At 39.4% G+C, this 22,487-nt stretch overlaps 1 protein-coding gene across 6 annotated transcripts; it reads right to left on the reverse strand.

Annotated features, from left to right (window-relative positions):
• Positions 1 to 1,795: 1,795 nt before the first annotated feature.
• On the reverse strand, positions 1,796 to 20,650 carry LOC119250963 (gametocyte-specific factor 1-like). 6 transcript variants are annotated; one of them, XM_037518509.2, is made up of 10 exons: positions 20,577 to 20,650; positions 20,173 to 20,301; positions 18,677 to 18,720; positions 16,110 to 16,210; positions 13,158 to 13,284; positions 12,634 to 12,717; positions 12,125 to 12,188; positions 10,122 to 10,216; positions 8,867 to 8,903; positions 5,463 to 5,890 (listed from the first exon to the last, which is right to left on the reverse strand). In XM_037518509.2, the coding sequence occupies exons 3-9, from the start codon at positions 18,690 to 18,692 to the stop codon at positions 8,887 to 8,889; spliced, it is 504 nt and encodes a 167-aa protein (XP_037374406.1). In that variant the 5' UTR covers positions 18,693 to 18,720; positions 20,173 to 20,301; positions 20,577 to 20,650; the 3' UTR covers positions 5,463 to 5,890; positions 8,867 to 8,886. The 6 variants fall into 6 exon arrangements, with proteins under 6 accessions (XP_054553757.1, XP_037374406.1, XP_037374408.1 ...); XM_037518511.2 differs by lacking the exon at positions 20,577 to 20,650 and adding an exon at positions 20,428 to 20,570; XM_054697782.1 differs by lacking the exons at positions 5,463 to 5,890; positions 20,173 to 20,301 and adding an exon at positions 1,796 to 2,003.
• Positions 20,651 to 22,487: the final 1,837 nt, after the last annotated feature.

A 22,487-nucleotide genomic window follows, 5' to 3' on the forward strand; every position in this document is an offset into this window, starting at 1 on the left:
CTGTCTTACCCGCTGCTTCCCTCAGCAGTGTATTTTTAGGTCTGCCTGTTCTGCACCCCACTCTGTCTCAGGTGAATCCTCTCAACCCCCACACTTCTGGCCTGTACCCTAGCTCTTGTATGCATAGATAAATAAATCTTAAAAAAAAATCAGGATTTGGCGACAACTTGAATATGATGAAATTCTTGACTGGGTGAACGACATCATCATTAACCTACATTAGTTACATGTGAGGAAGAGCAGTTCAGGTGTGAGCTGAAGCTTAAGGGTCTAAGTATCTCCAAGTCCACAGGCATCACAACAACATGCTATTCTTGAATGCCTCAGGGAATATGACTAAACCAGATCACTGGTCTTGCACATTAGGGGGCTGGATGCAGACATGATGAGAACAGAATGGGCAGACTGTAATGGACTAAAGAGTAAGGGGGAACTGGAGACCAATTATTTCAATAAATCTGGTGCTGAAGAGCAGCAGCCAGCAAGCAACAGCTAGAGAAGGTGTGCCAGGGGTGCTAGGTATTGGTCTGCTCAACATGTATACTCTGCCAGTGTGCAGAAGCTGGAAAGCAAGATTACATTTCCCACAGTCCTTTGGAGCTAGGGTTCAGGTGTGACTGTGGTTCTGCCAATCAGAAGCACTAGCATATCACTTGGATTCAGCCAGCAGGGGCTAAGACAGGCAGCGGGGCATCCGCTGGTGGTGTACCACTTGAGCTGGCAGCTGCCTAACTTTAGTATAAGCAGCAGCTTCCTAAACAGTCTTGGAGAGTTATTTTCTGGAAGTCCAATCTAGAGTTTTTTTTTCAGCCTTCTCAACAATTTTGTGATTCTCTGAGTGCCCTCTAACAAATCCCTTCCTGCTTACACTAGCGCAAATGATTCTATTTTCTGCAACTGAACACTGATCAATAGGAGAGAGGAGTATGTCTTTTTTTTTAACAGAATGATTACAACTATGGCATTTCTATAGCTTAAAGAATGAAAGAGAAATAGAATTAAAATAAAAAGAAAACTTATGGAAGATGTTGGAAGCTATAAGTTGGGTGTAATAATCAGTCTCCAAGATGGCCCCAGTGATTCTTTCCTGCTGGTATTCATGCTCTTGTGACGTTCCCCAATCCCATGTAAAAGGGTACCTAGTGTCACCAATAGCACATTGTAAAAATGAGAGTGTGGTTTCATAGGATAATTTAGCTTCTGTCTTGTTCTTAAACTGCTCACACTGGGGTAAGTAGTTGACATGCCATGAGGATGAAAGGGCTGTGGAGACCCACATGGGCAGGAATTGAGGCTATCTGCCAACAACCAACACTGACTTGCCAGGCACATAAGGGAGCCATCTTAGAAGTAAATCCTCCAGGTTCAGCTGGGTTTTCAGAAAACTGTAGCCCTGGTTGCAATCACATCAAAGTTCCCAAGCCAGGATCACACAGCTAAATCACTCCTGGATTCCTTATCATAGGAACTATGATTCTTATCATTTTAATCTACTTTGCTTTGGGAAAATTTATATCAACAGGTAAAACTGAGATATAGTACAAGGAAGAGGTTAGCCTTGAAGATAAAGGAAAAGATGGATGCTCTAAAACTCCTAGGGATGAAAAAAAGTGAAAGTTTCATGACCAATTTTTCTTGGGAATAAGAGACACAGTCATCTTTTTAAGATAGGGGTGGGAAATAGATTATAAAGTTGAGGAGAACAATAAGAAGGATGTAATGGTCACTAGGTAAATGTGAAAAAGCCAGACAAGAATGGGTGCCTGAATTAAGAAATCATATGGCATATTCATGTGATTTTCCCATCAGTGCACTTGATAAACTAGAAGAGATGGAGCAAGGGGTGGTAGGGTTCACCTGACTTGGAAATTGGTGAAGCCAATGCAGTAGACAGCAGAAGCATGGGGTCATGGGAACTCAGTGCTGATTTAGGCCAGTGAAGTGACTGATGATGGAGTCCAAGCTGGTAGACAGGGGAATGTGTCCAGAAGAAACTCCAGAGCCTGGGAAAATGAGAGGTTCAGGGCAGGATGTAAAGAAGCCAACAGCAGCAATGAGAAATCAGGTATTGTAGGTTATGGTCACTGCTATTAACAAGCTGTGTAGCCTCAGCAAAGATGAGGATTCTAGGGGCTGTTTTTCATCCACCCTGGATCTGGGTTAAAAATATGACTAAGAACTGTGGCTTGCCTACAGTGAGCACTCTATTTTAGTAATAATTCTTAAATATTTTAAAACTATATAGTATTTAATATGCACCTAAGAAGCATACTAAAATAAACACCAGTAAACATCACCCAACTTATTAAACAGAACATTATTAATATACTGTGCTTTTTCCTGATTCTTCCCGTGGTTTCTCCCCTAGAGGTAACCACTATCTTGATTTTTGTGTTTACCATTCTCTTTTACCCTAAAAAAGTCATGTTCCAGATCTGTACATGGTCTGTTTGTTCATATGGAAGATGAAGCTTCAGATTAAGGTGCTCTCTGAATTCCTTCCAGCTCTCAGAGCATATGAGGCATGACAGGTGGATATCAAAGCTATAGACCATATCATAAACCTTATCAATGCTTATTTTTCAAAGGTATTATAAAGCTAAAACAGCAACTCAGTTGAAATCTCCAATTCAATAGAAGAATATCTCAATGGAGCTTGCTAATCTCAAGAGCAAGACCTTCCATCACTTTCAATTTATACCTCTGCTATAAAGTTCTCTTCCAGAGAAAATCAGCACAAGGAGGTAAATAATCTAAGTCCCTGACCCTGTCCTATGAAAACTTCGACCTCAAGCTTGAGGAAAGAGAACTGAAACAGATACACTGGCAAAGCATACTTTATTTCAGTGACAAGTATTTTAATAAAAATTAAAAGGCATGGTTGGATTCATAGCAGTTTTTCATACAACTGGATTTATTTCCTCTATGTATATATTTATATTATTATAAAACAAAACAACTTTTCTTCACATTTCCTCAAAGGCTCTTACACTATTTTAGTTTTAAATAAAACAGTCTTTGAAGAGGGTAAGCAAATGCAAATCTGTTGACCATATGGTCGTTCTCCAGAGGTACTGTCTGGCCTAAGATGCTCTTCCTAGCTATAAACAATCTTAGGTTTTGTATTTGTCTCAGTTACCAAGTTTATCAGAGTTTTAAGTGTGTTGAATCAGGGCGTGAAATTGTTGTGTAGAGGGCAAATGCCTTGTCGCAGACCTCTGTGTGGCTGGAACAGAGTTAGCTGGGCCTGTGGCATGAGGAAACAGTTTAATGTGACTGCAGTGGCTTTGGCCTCTTCAGCCAGTAAAGTGGGATATGAATATATTCAGAACCTTAGCAATGAAAATAGTGATCAAAAGAACAAGCAGCCACTACTGTATCTTTTTCATTCTTCTATCCATTGAATGGGTATAAGAAAAAGTATTTTCATAAAGGTCTCTTCTCCCCAAGGCCAGTCAAGCTTTGATGATTTAAATTATACAAATCTTTTATAACTTGCTTCTTTGAAAATGGTAATAGTAAGTATAAGGTTATCACCCTCAGTTTCTGCCTACTTTGGACCTTAATACAATCTGCACAATTAAAGAACTCCGAGCAGCAGTACGGGTGTATTCATCTTGTCTAGGAGATTCACATAAGCAGTGACTGTTCTGCCTCACCAATGAAAGGGCAACTGCAGTGCATTATTTTAAATTAAATCCACACTCACCCTGTTTAGCTCAATTACAGCTACCAGAAGAGCTAGGCATCATTTATTACCTATATTTGTTTATTTCTGGTAAGAATATTTGCAAATCACAATGGCACTTCTAGAAACCATACAGAGTAAGGGAATCTTCCAGAGCGCGAACTCTCTTCTTGGAGTAGAGTATGGATACCCTCCATAAGATCAAATTATAGGGGCTCAAAGGCTCTCTGGGCTAACTTTTGAAATGTCTCTGTATTTAGCTTTTTAACCTTGACACTTGACTTTGACATGAAGGTAAAATATTCAACTGTTTACCTCCCCTTGTTTACATTCCAAAGAAGAGTATTTTCTGAAAAACAGGTGCTCAAAGATAAGTAAGCTTCTCTTCCTGACTTCTGACAGTAGTAGTTAGTCACTTCTTGGTTCTAGTTTTTGGGAATTTTCAAAAAATTTCCCAGCAAACAATCCAGACCAGTGAATTCTAGGCCCAATAAAAATCCTAAGCAGTTTCTGAAAGCTCCTAAAGTAGGCAAATCAGCTGCTTTAATCAGCAGTTCACTAAGGAAACAACAGGACTGCCTACTTTGTGAGCTAACTAAATTAATACAGGCTGGCATTCTCCTACAGCAAGTGCCACTCACTTCCCAAAAGGACAACTGTTTTATGATTAAGTCCTAGTAGTCACGCACCAAGAGGTATCCTAATAAAGTAAAGTTCTCTAGTTTTTCATGAATGATAGCTGTTAGTCTAGGGTCTCGCTCCTTTAGATATTTAAAAACAGAAAGTAACTATTTTCTATTTAATTCCTATTTAATTAAAGTAGTTAATTCTGTGCACCAGACCCATACCTCTGCTCCTCTTCTTAGGAGTTCTGGTTACAAGTGTAGCATAAAGTTTTGTTCTGTTATCAAACAAGAGACACCAAAAGCCTTTTGTTTTTTTCCAGCAATAAGACTATAAAATCAAGTTGTTGTGAGGTACTGATTGATACACAAATATAAACTACCAGAACTAGGGGCATGAAGGATTTTTTCCCCCCAGCTCCACCTTCTCCAGAAGAAAGGGCTCAGGTATCCACTCTAGACCATCCAGCCTAGAAGGAGGCAGGCCATGCTACTCCAGCTTATCTTGAACCTATTTTTAGAGACATGAAAAAAGCGCTCTGCTTCATTAGGGCAGAATCCTGTTTGGTGTGAAACTTGTGGAAGGAGTTTTCTATAAAAGCCCATTCCCACTTATCTGTCACCCACACACAATGCTAGAGAGATCATTTTTTAGGAATACTTATAATTATGCTTTATCTAAGTTCCTATCTATTCTAGATCCCAGATTCCTTTCCATGCCAGACATTTCTAAACATCAAACTAAACTTGAAAACCACCAAACAAAGAAGAAAATAAAAATATGACAAACAAAAAACTGGTCTAGGAGATTATGAAGTCTCCTTATAAGGGGCAATAAGATACTAAGGTAGCCAGAACCTTGGGTGTTTCAGAAATCAACTTATTATCCACACATCCCAGTGAGGGGGGCCGGCAGTGAGGGAGGCCGGCACACACTTAAGCTTTGATGCTGAATCAAATTTCACACACAGGTGGAAAAGCCTGTCTTCTCCCCATATGCACTGATTCATCTCCATTACAACATAATCCTACATAATCCACATCTAGGTTGATAGTGTAATTTCTAGCTGGAGCTTGGAGAGAAAGTAAAGCTATCCTAGGTTAGACATCTTCAGGTAGCAAAATGTCCTAAAGATTCTAAATAAGACTGGGGTATTTTTCTATATAAATGCTATCAACATCTTGGAGACTCTGGATAAAGAGAAGCACTGATCAAAAAAGGTGCATTCTTATGTTAAAATGAATTTGGTTCATAGGTATGCAAGCACACACACATACACAGTTACTTCTAGGTCTTGTGAAATAACTTTAAGTGATTACGTTTCAGTAATGTTGAATGGAATGTATAATTTCTGAGTTTGGGTCTGCAGGTAGGTAACCAAAGTAATTAACTACATTGATGGTTTAATTTGGAACAGTTCTTCTGAGTATCAGGGTTCTTTCTTGAATCAAATGAATCAAAGGGGTTAGAAAACAAAAGTACTTGTCAGTTTGAAAGTCAGTTTATCTTTCTATAATGAGATTAGGAGAAAAATGGAGAACCCAGTGGTAGAAGGAAGAATCTTCTAGTATCTGGAGTCTACAAGGAAAGGAGAAAAAGAAGGAATTTTTAGTTCCTGGAGATTGTTAATGGCACAACACCAAGTGCCTTCTGACCCTTTGCTCTTTAGTACTAAGCATTCAGAAACTTGTTAATTGAATTAAAAACATTCTATACAGAGATCAATGCACACTTCTTGTGTCAACAGTTTCACAAGTGAGGAGAAAATCAGAACTGACTATCCCAGAATTAACTCCTCCAGACAATTCTGGATTAATTCCAAGGAACTTGTATTCATCTCTTTTTCATATTCTCTATTTTCTGATTAACTCAACAACAGTTTTCGAGCTTTTACAATGTATATTGGGGAAAATTAATATGATATAACTTGTGTTTTAGACACTTATCTAGAAAAAACAATTGGGATAAAAAAACCTATTAAGGGCTAAGTGAACAAACCCCTTTCATGTATTGATATGTGCATTCAAAAAAATCTCCACACAAGATTTCTGGACCTACTAAACATAGAGCTTCCATATGATCCAGCAATTCCACTCCTAGGTATTTACCCAAAGGACACAGAAACATCAATTCCAAAGAGCACCTGCACTCCTATGTTTATAGCAGCACTGTTTACAATAGCTAAGCTTTGGAAACAACCCAAATGCCCAAAAATAGATGACTGGATCAAGAAGATGTGGTACATATATACCATGGAATATTACTCAGCATTCAAAAAAGATAAACACATGCAATTTGCAGCAACATGGATGGCACTGGAAGGGATCATGCTCAGCGAAATAAGCCAAAAAGAAAAAGAAAAATACCGGATGGTCTCACTCATAGCAGGAATCTAGAAAACTTAAATAAGGGACCAGGAAAATGAATATAAGAAAGTGAAAATCAAAATCAACAAAAAACTATGAACCAGAGACACTTTTTGGGGGGTGGGGGGCGGGAGGGGAAGGATTGGGGTCAGAATGGGGCATTTGCAATTGTATGGGGGAATATAAAAATAAAATTTAATATTTAAAAAAAAAAAAAAAAAAAAAAATCTCCACACACACAAAAGTTGGTTAAGGGAGTAAGTCATGTCTTTCATTTCTTTTGTATTCTTCCAAAGAAGTTATATATTTTTGCAATAGATATTCAAAAAATGGCATATTTATGTGATTTTTCCATCGGTATGCTTGATAAACTCAAAGAGACGGAGTAAAGGGTGGTGGATTTCACTTGACTTGTAAATTGAGGAAGTCAATTCAGTAGAAGCATGAAGTCAAGAGAATATTTTCATTGAGAGAATAAGGTCTGTGGTTATTTAAGGACTTACCTAATCTAGGATATCTATGTGTCTATCTGTCTCCCTCCTTCTCATCCCATTCCTTGGGTGTTATACACAGAAATAAAATTTTAGCATGTAAGGAAATTAACAGCAAAGAGTTAAGTTCCAAAGGAGAGAAGTGTCTAGTTTCAAGTGGTAGAGACAGTTACTCCCAGGCTTTTGTCTTAATCATTTATTAGGTAGCCATACCTATGTATGAGCACCAGCATCTTGTGCAGTGGATCAGAGGGAGATTCAAAGTTCATGATTCATCCAGATTCATGTGTATTTCCCTGACAGATCCCAGAAGTTTTGTGTCTATTTTTCTCCTGGAGACAAATTCAATGTTCTGGCTACGAGATCCATTTAACAATTTGACATCAGAACCAACCAAGGGAAATTGCTGGTATCTAGAAGCAATTGGTAATTACTATTCTCCAGGGTTATAGGGTGCTTGCTTTAAGAGTCTTTTTTCTGCTTCTCACTAGAAGAAACACCGTTTTGGTCCAAAACAAACCCTAACTCACAGGTCCATCTGCTTCACTGCCCACAGATGTGAGTGGATTGGAAGGCAACAGACCAATTATTCACTGGAAAATATTTGCTGAGGGTCTATTGTCTGCAAGACAGTGGGGGCATAATCCCATTCCCAGTCTATAATATCCCTTATCCCAGGAGTAATGCGGCTGGGTAACCTCTGTCAAGACAGTATTTGAAATATAAAACTTGGCTCTGCTATTGGCACAGAAGGTAACCTCAAGGAAAGACTTCATGTATGAAAAGTAAAAGATTTTGGTCTCTTCGTATAGGTTTTGTGAGGTTCTGCTAAATCAAATATTCAGATAAGATCAATAGTGCAAGATGTTTAGAAACCCAAAACTTTTAAGTGCTCATTAAACAGTATGATTTTTTTTATGTAAATTAGGAAACCTGGTGACCCCATGGCTTTATTTTTTGTAATAAATCAATTTTATTTTTTTACATCATTGTTCATTTTTAAACAGTATTTGCTCCCCTCCACCCCCTCAGGTGTAATCCCCATTGAGTTTCCTTCACCAATACACCAATACACCAATATACCCATGCACCATCACCTCAGTCCCCTGTGTTCCTCCCTCCCTCTGTCCCTCTCCCTCCTTCTCTCCTGTAGTATGTCTCTGATTTATAATTGTCCATTTTTTCTTTTTTGTGCTTTGTACTGTTCTTATTTTTTTTTAAACCAATGTCTTACATAGGTTCTCCTATATTCCTGCTATAAGTGAAACCATCTGGCAATTCCACTGCTAGGGACCTACCCAAAGGACACAAAACATTGATTTTTTGATGAGTGTTAAACTGTACTGCACAGGGAAAGAACTGCGAGCAGTAAAGCACAGCTGTCTGATTAATCTCAGTCCATTAAAGGGACTTGATAGATCTAGAATGCAACTTTGGAAAAAGAAAAAAAAAAAAGGCAATGTGCACTAACGTTAGGGAAGCAACTTGGCATGTTAACAGAACTCTAATTTAAGCAGTAAATTACTATTCATTAGCGTGTAAAGCCATAACAAAGGCTATAAACTTAAAAAACACATGCACACACAAAGCTTTAATTTGGTAACATAATCTGAGAGAAAAATTGGACCCAAATTGCTTTATGTCCAGTTAAATCTTGCTACCATTGGAACAGAGAGTAAAATAAAACAAACACTTACTTGATGAGATAGATATTCCGTTACTGTGCATTTCCATCTATGGAGCAGAAATATTTCAAAATAAATACAGCATGTCAAGTGAAATTCACTCCATCCCCTAATTTTACTAAACACAAATGACTTATTCCTGGGGTACATACTGAATTAGAATATAATGGTAGGAAAATTTAAAATTAGTGTGATTGGATTCTATCCAAGAGCATGGGGGGAAAAAACAATGCTTTACCTATCAAGCTTCTTGGGAATTTTTTCCTTTTTGGGGAAATACAAGTATTTAAAGGGAATCCTCAAGATACTGAAAAATTAGCTCCAACAGACTGAAATCAAGAGAATCTGAACAGGGAGGCAACAGTGGGGAAAGTACAGAACGAAAAAAAAAAAAAGGCATTATCTGGATGGTCCATACGTGGGGATTTCTTGCCCAGGGTGGTCTGATAATGAATTTAGCACCTGTTTACATAGCAGTGGCTATGATGCCCAGGAAAGACATTTGAACACTGTTCTTTATGCTGCTGCTTATGATTTATTAGTTTCATTTTCTTTACCCATTTCCTTTTAAATCTCTGCACTCCCATTTCTTTTCTTTTTTTTTTGAGATAACATTGGTTTACAATACTATATAAAGGTATAGTGTATTTTACCACAACACTCCCACAACTAAAACACCAATAATCCTGCACCCCAGTTCACTGGGCCCCTTCTACCTACTGCTCTCCTCTCTCCCCCCTCTGGTAGTCTCTGCAGTCAGATTCTAAGGGTTTGTTTTGGTTTTGTCTGTTTCTTTTCTCTGTTTCTTTACAGTCCATATGTGTGTGAAAGCAGGCAGTATTTCTCTTTCTCCTTCTGATTTATTTCATTTGCCTGAAATCCAATTTCTAATGTCAGTTCCCCAGAGATTTTATGCCTGGAAACTGAAGATGATGACATCCTCCTAGTCAAAGCCATTAATCTTTCTATGGGCCCCCAAATTTATCCATGGTGTTTGATGTCAGTGTTCACCCCATCGTGAAAATATTCTTCTGGTTGCTTCTGTGATTTTGTACTTTCTTAGTCCTAGTTTCCATTTACCAAACAGGGCTAGGGCTAAGATGGAGGAAGTGAGGTAGAGGGCAAAATTTAAGGAGGCACTCACTGTTAGGGTCACATGAGTATGACATATTCAGACTGAACATGTCTTTGGATAATCGAGACCAACCTGTATTTGGCTAATGGTACACAGCAAAGGGTAAAAGCATTTGGCCTCTATTTCACTCACTGTTTTTCCATGGCAGAACATACGGCAGAGACTTGGGAACGCGCATGCCTGAAGCCAGGTTACCTTTATGTTCCCTAATGATGTTGTTTGCAGGGCTACACAAAGAAAGACAAATTTGACTATGCCAGCATATCTTTATTCTTCAGACAGGTATACAAAGACAAAATGTGTTTTCCATAATTTGGAAGCAAACATCCACTTTACATTCTGAAGTGTAAACACATTTCCATCAAAACAATCTTGCAATTAGAATGATTACCACTTCTCTGGAAAGCTTATAGTTCTTTTTTTTTTTTAAGATTTATTTACTTATTTATACAAGCACTGGGTACAGTCAGAAGAGCAGGAGGGTGAGAGAATTCACTAGAGCCAGAGCAGGGAACAGAACAGGCAGACCGATGAAATACACTGCTGAGGGGTGCAGTGGGCGCGACAGGAGAGGCCTGCTACGCCATGTGGGACCCTTGCTGGCGTCCAGGGATGGAACCGGCGCTGCAGAGGCTGTGGGCAGCTTTGCAGCCCAGTGCTCAACCACTGCGCCACCAGGGGTGGCCCGGAAAGCTTACAGTTCTATAGAGGCATTACGACGGGCTAACCACTTTCCTTTACTAGAAACTGAGATAAACAGCAATGCCATCTACTATTCAGTCACATGACAGGCTTATCAACTCACTCAATAAACATAACAGAAAATAAAATGCCAAGACAACCAAACCGACAAATCTCATAGAATGGAGATGAAATCAAAATTGTATTAATGGAATTCATCTTTAAATTTTTCTACTTTAGCGCTCACACAAAATAACTTACCATTACTAACTGACCTCAGGAACTACGAGATAAAAATTCTTCAACATTCTCTTTGGGAAAAATGTTATTTAGCATCTCCTACTCTCAATTTCTAATGCAGAAATATTCTCACTTGGGTTTGAAACTTGAGCTTTTAAGATCTTCTAAAATTCAAGTTGTGGGCCTCCCTGGTGGCGCAAGGGATTAATCACTGCACTGTAAAGCAATCCACAGCCTGTGCAGCACGAGTTTGATCCCCTGACCACCAGGAAGCAACCCACATGGCGCAGCAGGCCTCTCCTGTCTTGCCCACTGCTCCCCTCTGCGGTGTATTTCAGTCAGTCTGCCTGTTCTGTTCCCCACTCTGTCTCTGGTGAATCCTCTCACCCCCAGTATCTCTGGCCTGTGCCCTGGTTCTTGTATACATGAATAAATTCTTTTAAAAAAATCAAGCTGTAAAGAGAAATCTTATAGTTTTACAAGTAGATATAAAATTAGTGGGAAAAAGAGATGTAGTGTTTTCCCTGCCCAAAGATATTTGGACTCCTCTAATTTCAAATCAAGAATTCTTAAGATTACTTTTTCTTCAGATCGTAGCTACCCAGAGTTAATATAATTCACGTGGTATAGATGGAGAATTTTTTTCAAAGTATTAAAATAGCAAACTATCCAAGCAAGACATAAGAAAGTCTAGCACCACGGTCTGCCTTGATAGACTAATAAGCTAGTATTTTTGTGTTCCCACAGTGATTAACACAGTGTATGACTTTTTTTATGAATGAAGAAATAAAAGGGAAAAAAATCCTCTGAAAAAGTAGCTAGTAGATTTTTTTTTTAAAGATTTATTTATTTATGCATTTAAGAGCTGAGGTGCAGGCCCTCAGAGGTGTGGCGGGGTGAGAGGATTCACCAGAGACAGAGTGGGGAGCAGAACAGGCAGATCTACTGAAATACACTGCTGAGGGGAGCAGTGGGCAAGACAGGAGAGGTCTCCTGCACCATGTGGGTCACCTCCCTGGCCAGGGATTGAACTCTTGCTGCAGTAGCTATGGCTAGCTTCATAATGTTACATCTTATCCCCTTGTGCCATCAGGGAGGTCCTACCACCAAGTAGTATTAAGGCAAGAGGTCAGTTCATGCTTGGGTGGCTTTTTTTAGTAACAGAGCATTTTGATTTTAAAAGGCAGTGCTGGAAATGAGACCATTTTATTTACCTGTTGTTGCCACAGTAGTTAGATGTGCCCCAAACAAATGGGGTGCTGGTCTCTTCCCACAAATCTGCCAAAATAAGAAAACAAAGTTGGTGGCCCTACTAGGTAAGACACTAGTTCCTGCTAGTTGAATCTGTAATAATATACCCAAGATTGGAGAACAAGTGAGCAAGTGTCCTGCCTAAACAACACAGTAGCAGGAATTTAATTAAAAAAATATAAACACAAGTGACATAAATAATAATAAATGTACCCAGTAACTACCAAACACAGATGACACAACACAACTTATGGGAAAAACAGATGCAGAGAAGTGCTTTATCCAGTCAAGAGGGATGGGCTGTTCTGTGTGTCTGCACAGTGATAAAAATGTGCTCATTTGGGGGCCCAATAAAAATAATAAGGATAATAAGGCATTCTGAACAACACGGCAAGAAAGAAGGAAAACCTTCCTTCTGTCTTAAATGACTTGAGATTTAGACACTGAAGGAAAAACTGCAGAGGGGCTTCACCTTTATCCCAGTCTTCATCGCAAGGAGGGCACTGCCATGTGCTCTCGGCCAGGGTCTCTTGTCCCAGGTTCCTAGCCTGGTTGACTGCAAGGAAACAGAATTCTGACATAAGAAGGGGACATCACCAAGCGATGTTTAAAGGAGTTAGATTTTTATAAGGCTGTGGGACAGCAACCTTTGTTTCTGAAAAAAAATGATCGTATGGAAGCTAGAGAGAGGGGTCTTATTTGCTTACTGACAGAAGAAAGAAAAGCAGAAACAAAGATGTTTACTATATTTATGACAATGAAAGGATTTTTATTTTTAGATGACTTCCTAGTACCATGAATCAGGCGGCTGGGAAGGGAATGCAATCTGATAGACACGACCTGACAATCTTTTGCTGCTGAGATAAAAATCTCAAAGGCAGAAAAATACTGTTCTTTTGAAAGGATGAAAGGCAAAAATCCAGGTGATGATGCAGCATAATAAAAATGTGAAGGGGCCAGCCTCCCGCACTGAGACATTTAGCTACTCAGACTTACCAACATCCTGCTCAATACAACTTCTGTCATCACAGCTTGAGATATGATGACTGATTTCGGCCCGAGGAACCTGGTGGCGAGCATTGAAGGGACAGGTAGTCAATTTGTTTGCAACATCAGGATGATTCTGTGGAACAAAAATTAAGGGGTCTGTCAGTTTTTTGGGTCCATTAAAGTTTAGGGTGAGTGGTGATTTTATAAATGGCTCCCCTAAAATCTCTCAATAAACTTGTGGTATAACTAAGATAGGTAAACTCACAGTAGAAAATTAATAGATTATTGATGGCTCAATCAGATCACTTAGACATGATAATAAAATCATCAAAATGCAAGCCTCTGTTATGACTGTAGAGACTGACATCACAGATACTGGGTTAAAATGGCTTACATGAAGCTCCACACTGAATTTAGAATTTGGTACTTGAACCGTATTTCTTCTTCCTGTTTAGTTCTCAGGATCACAAGATTCAGGTGGCACCTGGACTGGTAGAATGTTCTGGCTGTCTTTAAAAGCTGATGTTCAGGATGAATAGCAACACTAAAACACACTCAGCCTGCACTGCGGCAGTCCCCAGCTACTGCAATGCCACAGTGCTGGCCAGGCTGGAAGGGTGCTGCAGGAGAGGCAAACTGAGGATTTCTCAGACTAACGCAGGAATGCTTATTTGACGTAATGTGCCTGAAATGAGGTTCTGAACAATCTGACCTTTATCTCAGCAAGAAAAAGCCCAAACGATAGTCTACTCTGCTGACCAAGTTCCTTATTTTAAAACAAGAAAGCAAAAGAAGTGTTTAATACTACCCAAAGTTTCTGGTAAACATACCAACAATTAAGAAACATTAGGAGAAGCAAAAGATGTATCACAAAATATATGTGAAAAAATAAAAGTAATTTAAAGTGGGCAGAAAGCTAGAAAAACATAGGGGCTGGAGAAAACTGGGAGGCATTTATCTTCTTGATTTTCACAAGGGACATTAGGTAGCCAATGCAAAGGTTTTGTGGCCAAAGAACATCAGAAGAGGGGCGTGATGACAATGTTTTGTACTGCTGGACTCCTTCCCCAGCCACTACCTTGGGACAGGTTTGAATGCCTAGGGAAAAGTGGTGGTAGTATTTCCTGAGTCATATTATCCGGGTTCAACTTCAATAATTTTTACTCCAGATATTAAAGAGCTAGGGGCCTCCCTGGTAGTGCAGGGGTTGAGGTCTCAGCACTATCAAGCTATTGCCAGACACTGTGGCAAGAGTTCGATCCCAGGCCAGGGAGCTGACCCAGATGGTGCAGCTGACCTCTTCTATCTTGCCTGCTGCTCCCCTCAGCAGTGTATTTCAGTAGATCTGCCTGTTCTGCTCCCTACTCTGTCTCTGGTGAATCCTCTTACCCCCCTCCCCCCATTTCTGACCTACACCACAGTTCTTGTTGCATATATAAATAAAAATCTTAAAAAAAAATAAAAAGGGCCTCCCTGGTGGTGCAAGGCATTAAGCACTGCACTATGAAGCAATCCACAGCCTCTGTAGCATGAGTTTGATCCCCGGCTGGTCAGGGAGCAACCCACATGGCGCAGAAGACCTCTCCTGTCTCACCTGCTGCTCCCCTCAGCTGTGTATTTCAGTCAGTCTGCCTGTTCTGTTCCCCACTCTGTCTCGGTGAATCCGCTCAGCCCCCGCATCTCTGGCCTGCACCCCAGCTCTTGTATGCATAAATAAATAAATCTTAAAATAAAAAGGGCTACAGAAATAACCAACAATGGTACTACAGCCACATCTCTAGAACTGCAAGAGAAAAACACCCTTTAAATGATGCTCATACATATATGAATTAAATGTAGTTTGGATTAAATATCAAAATGATTTTTAAGCATAAATACTGGCAGAACATTGGTCTTTGTAGCTGACACTGCATTCTAAAAATCCTTTCAAAGTGCCTTAATCAAAGCAGTTAATATCAGCTATGTCTACAAAAGTGAGCAGAGAAAAAAAAATTGATGAGGTTTATTTTTCTACCCCTCAAGTGGCTTACTGTTGATATAGTTATTCTTAAGAAAAATTTTTGAAAAATTTTTTTCTTGGGCTAAGCTCTAATTGTTCAACTTCTCTAAAGTTTCTAAACAAAAATCAGAAACATGTATATTATAGCACTCAATCTTCATCAGGACAATGAACACATCAAATTTGCAAGAGAGATTTATTATTGTTAGCAAAAATTAGTGCTTCTGTTACAGGGCAAACCCTGAATAAAATGGGGTTGCCTGACTGTGGGTCCTCACCCACACATTTAAAGGGGACTTACTAATGCTAACCTGCAGACATACACAACAGGTTGATAAAAGGTTTATTTACAAGGGAACGGGAAAATGAGTAACTCAGGGAGAAAAAGAGGGAGATAAGTTCGTAAATGCGTCCTACTGTTCCCCTGACTTGGAATCCCAATGACCCCCCCCCCCAGCTGGCAAAAAACAGACCACGCCTCGTAGCCAAGAAGGCGACCGACCCCCCCAGCCACATGGCCAGTTAATTATTCAAAATGAGAGCCTAGTTGCTTAACTCTGCCCTCAGGTCCTCACAACCTTCCCTTTGGTGATCATGGGATTTGTAGTTCCCATGTCATGGGGGTGGACTCCACAAAGCCTGCATGGAGTTTGCTCAGGACATCCTTTCTCCCTCACACTTCCTCTGTCATATATAGGGTGAGGAGATTCCAAAGAAACTGTTTATAAAGTATGCTTTGTCAGTAGGTAGGTGGAAAAAAACAAAACAAGGGAAAAAAAACAAAAAAACAAAAAACAACATAGGTAGCCAAGAAATAAACTCCCCAAAGGAAGATTCCCAAAAAATAGTTTAGCACTCAGTTAAAACATTTATGCAAAAATGATTTTAAATTAACAAAACATGGCTTCTTAAAAAACTCAGGAGGCATTACAGGGCAATTTATGAAAACAATACCCTACCTTTCTGCACTTGATAAGATGATAAGGAAACCTGCAGGCCCTGATTTGGTGATTTTTATCATATGGGCATTGTAATAGCTTCTCAGGGTCCAGGGAATCGACTGAAAGAGAAAAAAACATTGTAGGTATTAAGCAAAACAGGCCCTTGTAAAACTACTGTATTCCAGGCATAATATATTTTTCACAGAATCTGTAAGAATAGAATAAGATAGTCCAATGACAACTTGGAATTAAAAAAAAAGTTGACTATACATTTGAAAATGAAAATGTAACTGAGAAGATAAAACACTGTAACTACCAAAGCTTTGTAAATCCAACAAAACAGCAATCATGGAAGGGGGTCTTAGTTCAAATTTGGATGTACATAAATAAATTCGATTGTTGATTACCCTTATTATAAAACAGAAAGTTAAATGAAATCCATCCTCCTTCCTTTTCGAAAAATGCTAGTGTAGGGTGATTCCTATCTCTGCTTAGCCCTACCAGGTTTCCCGAATAGTATGCTGAAGTTTGTAATGAATGGTGTGCTAATATATTGTTGGGCTGGGGTGGGGGTGTGAGGGTGTCCACTGCACATGTGCCCCCTCCCCCATACTGGTCCTTTTTTTCAAATTGAAGGTAGTTAAACCTCTTTACCAGATTCCCTATTTGCTATATAGTATGCCATGACATAGAAAAAGCTGGCAAGCCCTGCTCTATTTCAATTATATGCTCTATGGAAGCTTGAGAAATATTGATAAATTTCTTTCTCATCTATCTGCTTTAACGTACTACTATATGTAGTTCTTGGTCTTGATTTAGTTACCTTTCTGATGAAAACAATTACCTTTAGCAAATAGGTGGTTTTACTTTTTATATTTTGAAACACATATGACGGAAAAAAAAAATTCTTTACTCTAGTGATTACCAAATTAGTTAGATAGAAAAACAGAATACTCTACAAAACCAGAATCTCTTGAAGTTGAACATATGAAACTGCTGTGTGAAACAAAATCTAGTTAAAATCTAGTTAAAATCAGCCTTAGAAGACTACATTTTTATCTTTTTTAATTTTTTTTAAAGATTTATTTATTTATACAAGCACTGGGTATAGTCAGAAGCGTGGGAGGGCGAGAGAATTCACCAGAGTCAGAGTGGAGAGCAGAGCAGGCAGACTGACGAAGCACACTGCTGAAGAGAGCAGCAGGTGGCAGGAGAGGTCTGCGCGCCATGTGGGACCCTCACCCGGTGGCCAGGGATCGAACCAGCGCTGCAGAGGCTGCGGGCAGGTTTACAACCCAGTGCTCAACCCCTGCGCCACCAGGGAGGCCTAATTTATTTTTTAATTTTTTTAAATTAATTTTTTTACTTTAACATTTATCATTTTTAAAAATTTTTTATATAATATTTGCTTCCCCCCACCCCCTCAAAAAGACTACACTTTTAGTATCATTTCTAGAGCTAGTTACTTGGGAATTTGTAAATACTACCCTTAGGCTTTACAAGATGCTACAGTTGAGCCCAAATTTTAATAAGCCTGGTTAAGGAAGGGAATTAAGTGGTTAAGCACAATGAATATGAAGACAGGAGGCAACCTAGTAAAATGCTGTTGCCACCACTGAAGGCATTGATAAGAGTGAGCTATGATAAACAATTCACACTTGATAAGAAGCATATAAACCAGGAGACTGCTATGAAAATCAGAAGTCTGGGGGGAAATGAAACAGACAGCTTCACTGGGATAGTGGTAAACATAGAATAAATTGTTAACCATGATCGAGGTACAAATGAGCCAGAAAGGTGAGTTGAAGGACAGAAGGAATAGGAAGGAAAAGTCTTAGAGGACAGGCTTTTTATGCCAACTAGGATCATCCCAACCAGCAATTTTTTCCTATTTCAGAAGCTTTAGGACACCTAGGGAGAGTTTACAGATGAAATTCTTATTAGTTTTCCTTCATTTAATCCATTCCATTGCTAGAAAATATTAGACCATGTCAGCAGCTGACAGCCCAGAGGTACCTTATGATTCACATACATCAGACAGTCCATACAATGACAGATGTCAGAGTTGACAATGATAGTTTCCTACCATAATGTTTTATAAATTGGTGTTCAGTGACAAGTAGGTAGGTCAGTTCTAGACTGCTTTTCTAGATTTAAAAAACTTATTTTTTAACTAAAAAATTTGTGGTGAATGATTGCTGAATCATTGGAGAAACAAGAATTCCTCTTAGCATTTCTTTAACATTAGAAACTCAATACACATCAATCTTACTATGTATACCATATCACCCCACAAATTAGAAAGAAAACAGGTTACCCCTGTGTCATGAACAGGAGAAACTGAAATTTTAAGAAATTAATACGTATCATTTAATAAAAATATCAATAGTTTACAACAGGTGTTCTAGCTGCAGTTTTTTCAAAGTTGATGGCTTCCCATACCTCTGTAACTATTTAAGTTTCCAAGTGTCTTAGCTTAAACGTGGGCACTTTTCTACATCACCACCACAAGACTTTCCCGCTAATGTTAGAGCTAAAACTATATGTAAGTAATTTATTTTCCAAAAGCAACAAGTAGTACATACTGTAAGTTTCTTCCATGTTGGAAATGAAGGAGTTGATCCAAGTGCTGTGGCGAAAAAAGCAGTGGTCAGGGAATCAGAAGTGAAATGTAGAGATAGCCCTGAGAGTAGAGTCGAACTGGAATTGAAGCTTCTCCCAAGATCAATGTAAGAAGCCCTTCCTCCCAACATTTTCTCCCTATTATCCTTCACTACTGTGAAGCATTTTAATATTTTAGCCAAATTCACACTCTTGGAATAAATTCTAGGATTCATAAATAATTAAGAAACTCCAATTATGACTACCAATTTAAACTGTATTCAGGTGACAATCTATTTTAAGTATCATCACAACAGCCTGTAATGTTTACCAACTATTAATATTTGAAAAACTTCACATCAGAGGGGACAAGTCAAGACCACAAGAATACTATTTTCTCTTGCTCCATTCCCTCCCTGTTCTAGTTCTATTTATATTTCAGAATGAACATAGGAATAGTTTTAAAGTTCTCAACTTGTTGAAAATACTGCCAGTCTTTCTCCCGCTGGGACCTGGAAATGCTGAGGTCTACGTCAGACTTACGTCAGTTTACCCTCAATCCATCTAATATGCCCAGAGATATTTTAGTTTACCATTTCCATGACTTTCCTTAAACATGATCAGGGAGGGACACACTTTTCCCAGTAATGTTTCACTTCCCTCCTCCCCCTGATCTATGCTAAAATGGATAAACTAGATTATTTAAGTCTCTTCAGATAATATTCATTCCCCCATGCACTGAGGAGAAACTTCTGAATGTTAAGACTTAAGAATTGTCCATTTTATAGATAACAATCATAATAGAAGAAATCTGTTAACAGAAGCATGGAAAATGAAGAGAAATGGTTTTGAAGATTGAATTCTCTTCTACCAGAAGGAAACCCCACCCCCCCTTGTTTAAACTTATGGGAATTAAATTTATATAAAAATTAAATTTATATGAAACCATCCCTATAGTAAACTTCTGAAAACTGGCCAGCTTTACGGCTCCTGCCTATAGAACAAGCTCTCCTTTGGCCCCTCATATAATTCCACTCCCCTTCTGCACCATTCTATGACATAAGCAGCCTTGGAACCTATAAGAAGTACAAGGGATCAGCTGGAACTCTAGTTTATTAATTTGCTGCTGAGCCCATCTGTTAATAATATTCATTAGTGAAACTTTTAAAAAATATTTTTCATGTCTGGATTAAGAAATCTTAATGTTCCTTTTGTCATGTTTCACTTGTACAAAGTTACTTCATATTTTTTCATTAAAAATAAAAGCGGTTTGGAAGAAAGAATTTTTCTGTTTCGTGATTTTTGGCATTTAAGGGGAGTAATCAGTACCCGATACAAACTTGAAGGAAGCCAAACTATTCTTTTTGGTGGCGAAAAGTACTATTTTAGCAGAGGACGGGCACGGCAATCCACAGCGTCATTATTCAGCTGCTCCCATTAAGGATCTTCCACATTAAACTGTTAACAAAAAGTTCTTTACCTTTTCCAGAGCACTAGACCTTGGAGAAACTGATAAACGACAGGAAGCAGTCAAGTTTGGGGCTGGGTGTTGTCTGAAGCAACTGGTTAAACAGAGCTGGGGCCTTAGTAAAACAATGTTTTTTCCTTCCTTAAACAAAACATTCAAAGTAGATTTAAGAAATGGTAAGGCGTTAACCATAAAAAAAAAGGTGGGGGCACTAGGGAGGCCCTCCAGGGGACTGAGATGTGGCTGCTGCAGCTGCGAACCGCCCACCTGGGGAGAGGGACTGGACAGAGGCTGAGAACCCGCAGGACAACAAGGGCTCTGGGCAGAATATGGTGGTATCAGTGGTGAAGAGAAGCCAGCACCCCAAAGGTGAGCTGTTAGGAGGCCCTAAGCCAGGTCCGCGATGCCATTCCTACCTCAGTCGACTCACACTTTCCGTACAATCGCCTGGGTCCCACGTCCGCGCCCCAGCAACGCTCACTTCCGGCCTCTGAAGCTGGGGGGCAGGGCCTCCACTTCCTGTGATGGAGGTCTTGGATTTGGCGCAGTGTGGGCGGAGGCATTGGCTAGTGGTCCCCCGGTCTCCTCCTCTCTCTCTCTCTCTCTCTCTCTCTCTCTCTCTCTCTCTCTCTCTCTCTCTCTCTCTCTCTCTGGGGACCCCGCTTTTGGGGCCCTTATGACTCTTCAGGCATCCACAGTGCACCACACCCAAGGCCCCTAAAGCATATCCTCCTTTGGCTGCTAAGTTCCATCCTTGTGTGGGTGGAACTTGTGCTTTCCTTCCTGGGCTTTGCAGCCGCCATCTTAGAAAATAGAACAAATGCTTCGAAAGGGCTACTTGGGGAGGGAATGGGACAATTAGTAGTAGGGTACTTATTGGAAAGAAGACTTGCTTGAGGAAGTTGACTAGGTAGAAAGGTAAATTCAGATTTTGAGGGGAGGGAAGAGGTAAATCGTAAAGGAAATAGGTAGGTAAAACACTTAAAAAAATCACCAAGGACAAGAATCTTATTTTTGTGTAGCACACATTGTAGAGTCCCAACATTCGAAAGTCAGTAGTAGTATCTGAGAATGCTTGTAGGGTGGATACTCTAGTTGGAAAAAAGGGAGTTGGAGAGTTGAGGGAAGATCTCGAAAGAGTTGGAAAGGTTAAATAGGGCTAGAAAGTTATAATGATAATGGAAATCGAGTATCTGTTGTGAGCGTTTGTCGTAGAAACATTGATAACAAAAAGATGGCCAGGGAGAGTGTATTTTATCCTCAAGGTGCTTAGAAAAATAGGCCCAAAGTGATGAAGGGTTCGGTGATAATATAATAGATGACAATGGAGGAAACTGTAAATTCATATAGGAAGAAATCAGTGGAACAAAGTGACCTGGAAGGCTTTATAGAGAAAAGGGATTTGTCTTTAAAAAGTTAGAAAAAAAAGGAAGATGTTGACATTACAGGTAGAGCATGTGATATTTTGCTAAATCAAGAAGTGCGATAGGTGATACTTATTTTTTATTGCAGTAACATTGGCTTGCCTTGTTTGTGTCTTGCAAATGTAGGATCTTTCCCCTCAGATGTTGTCACCACACTACACCCACCAACAAGACACCTATGGTCCACCACCCTCCTAGCCTTGCTGTCACCATTCTTCCGCCCCTTCTGGTAGCCTCAGTTATATAGTCTAAATGGTAATTTTTGTATCGCCCATGATATATGAGGAAGTGTGGGAGCTTGAAATATTGGGATTTGGGGAACATTTCAGTTTCCATTTATTCTCTATTTTAAGGTGGCTACCACAAAGGCTAGAGCCTAACTGTGACTTAGGAAAATCTATTCTGACAGCAGAAACTGAATGACGCTTTAGTGAAAATCATGGCAATGGGACATTTTATTTTTACATGAATAATTTATAATTGTAAATTTTTAACAGTTTTTTTTTCTTCTTCCGTTTTCAAATCAGCCTTTGGGCTGAAGAGTTCCAACAAAGTCTTTGGTTCATATTAGACCCTAAAAAGAAATGTGTTGATGGAAGCCTGGCCCAAGCCATTCTTGTAGCCTAATGGTTCTTGTTCTTGTCTGCACATTAGAGTCATCTGGGGAGCTTTTAAGATGTACTGTGCCAACTTCCCATCGAAGACCAATTAATCAAAAAGGGCTGGGCATAGTTATTTTTAAAAAGCAACCCCAATGATTCTAATGTGCAGCCAGGGTTGAGAAACTCTGACCTAGGCACTATTTTGAATTTACAAGAGCTCTTTTTTTCACCTGGGTGGCCAGAATGATTCCTTTGAAGGAGGAGCAAGCTGTTAAAGTGCTTCTTGAAAGATAATTGCGAA

Source organism: Talpa occidentalis, unplaced genomic scaffold (genome assembly GCF_014898055.3).
Source record: "Talpa occidentalis isolate TD23 unplaced genomic scaffold, MPIMG_talOcc4v2.1 talOcc4.19, whole genome shotgun sequence".
Lineage (NCBI taxonomy): Eukaryota > Metazoa > Chordata > Mammalia > Eulipotyphla > Talpidae > Talpa > Talpa occidentalis.

Excerpts from the sequence above, each read along its gene's own strand:
- LOC119250963 (XM_054697782.1), bottom strand. Across the intron at positions 13,285-16,109 it reads ATCTTATCAAGTGCAGAAAG|AATCATCCTGATGTTGCAAA; the intron begins GTAGGGTATTGT and ends TTTGTTCCACAG. Across the intron at positions 12,189-12,633 it reads CGATGAAGACTGGGATAAAG|ATTTGTGGGAAGAGACCAGC; the intron begins GTGAAGCCCCTC and ends TTATTTTGGCAG.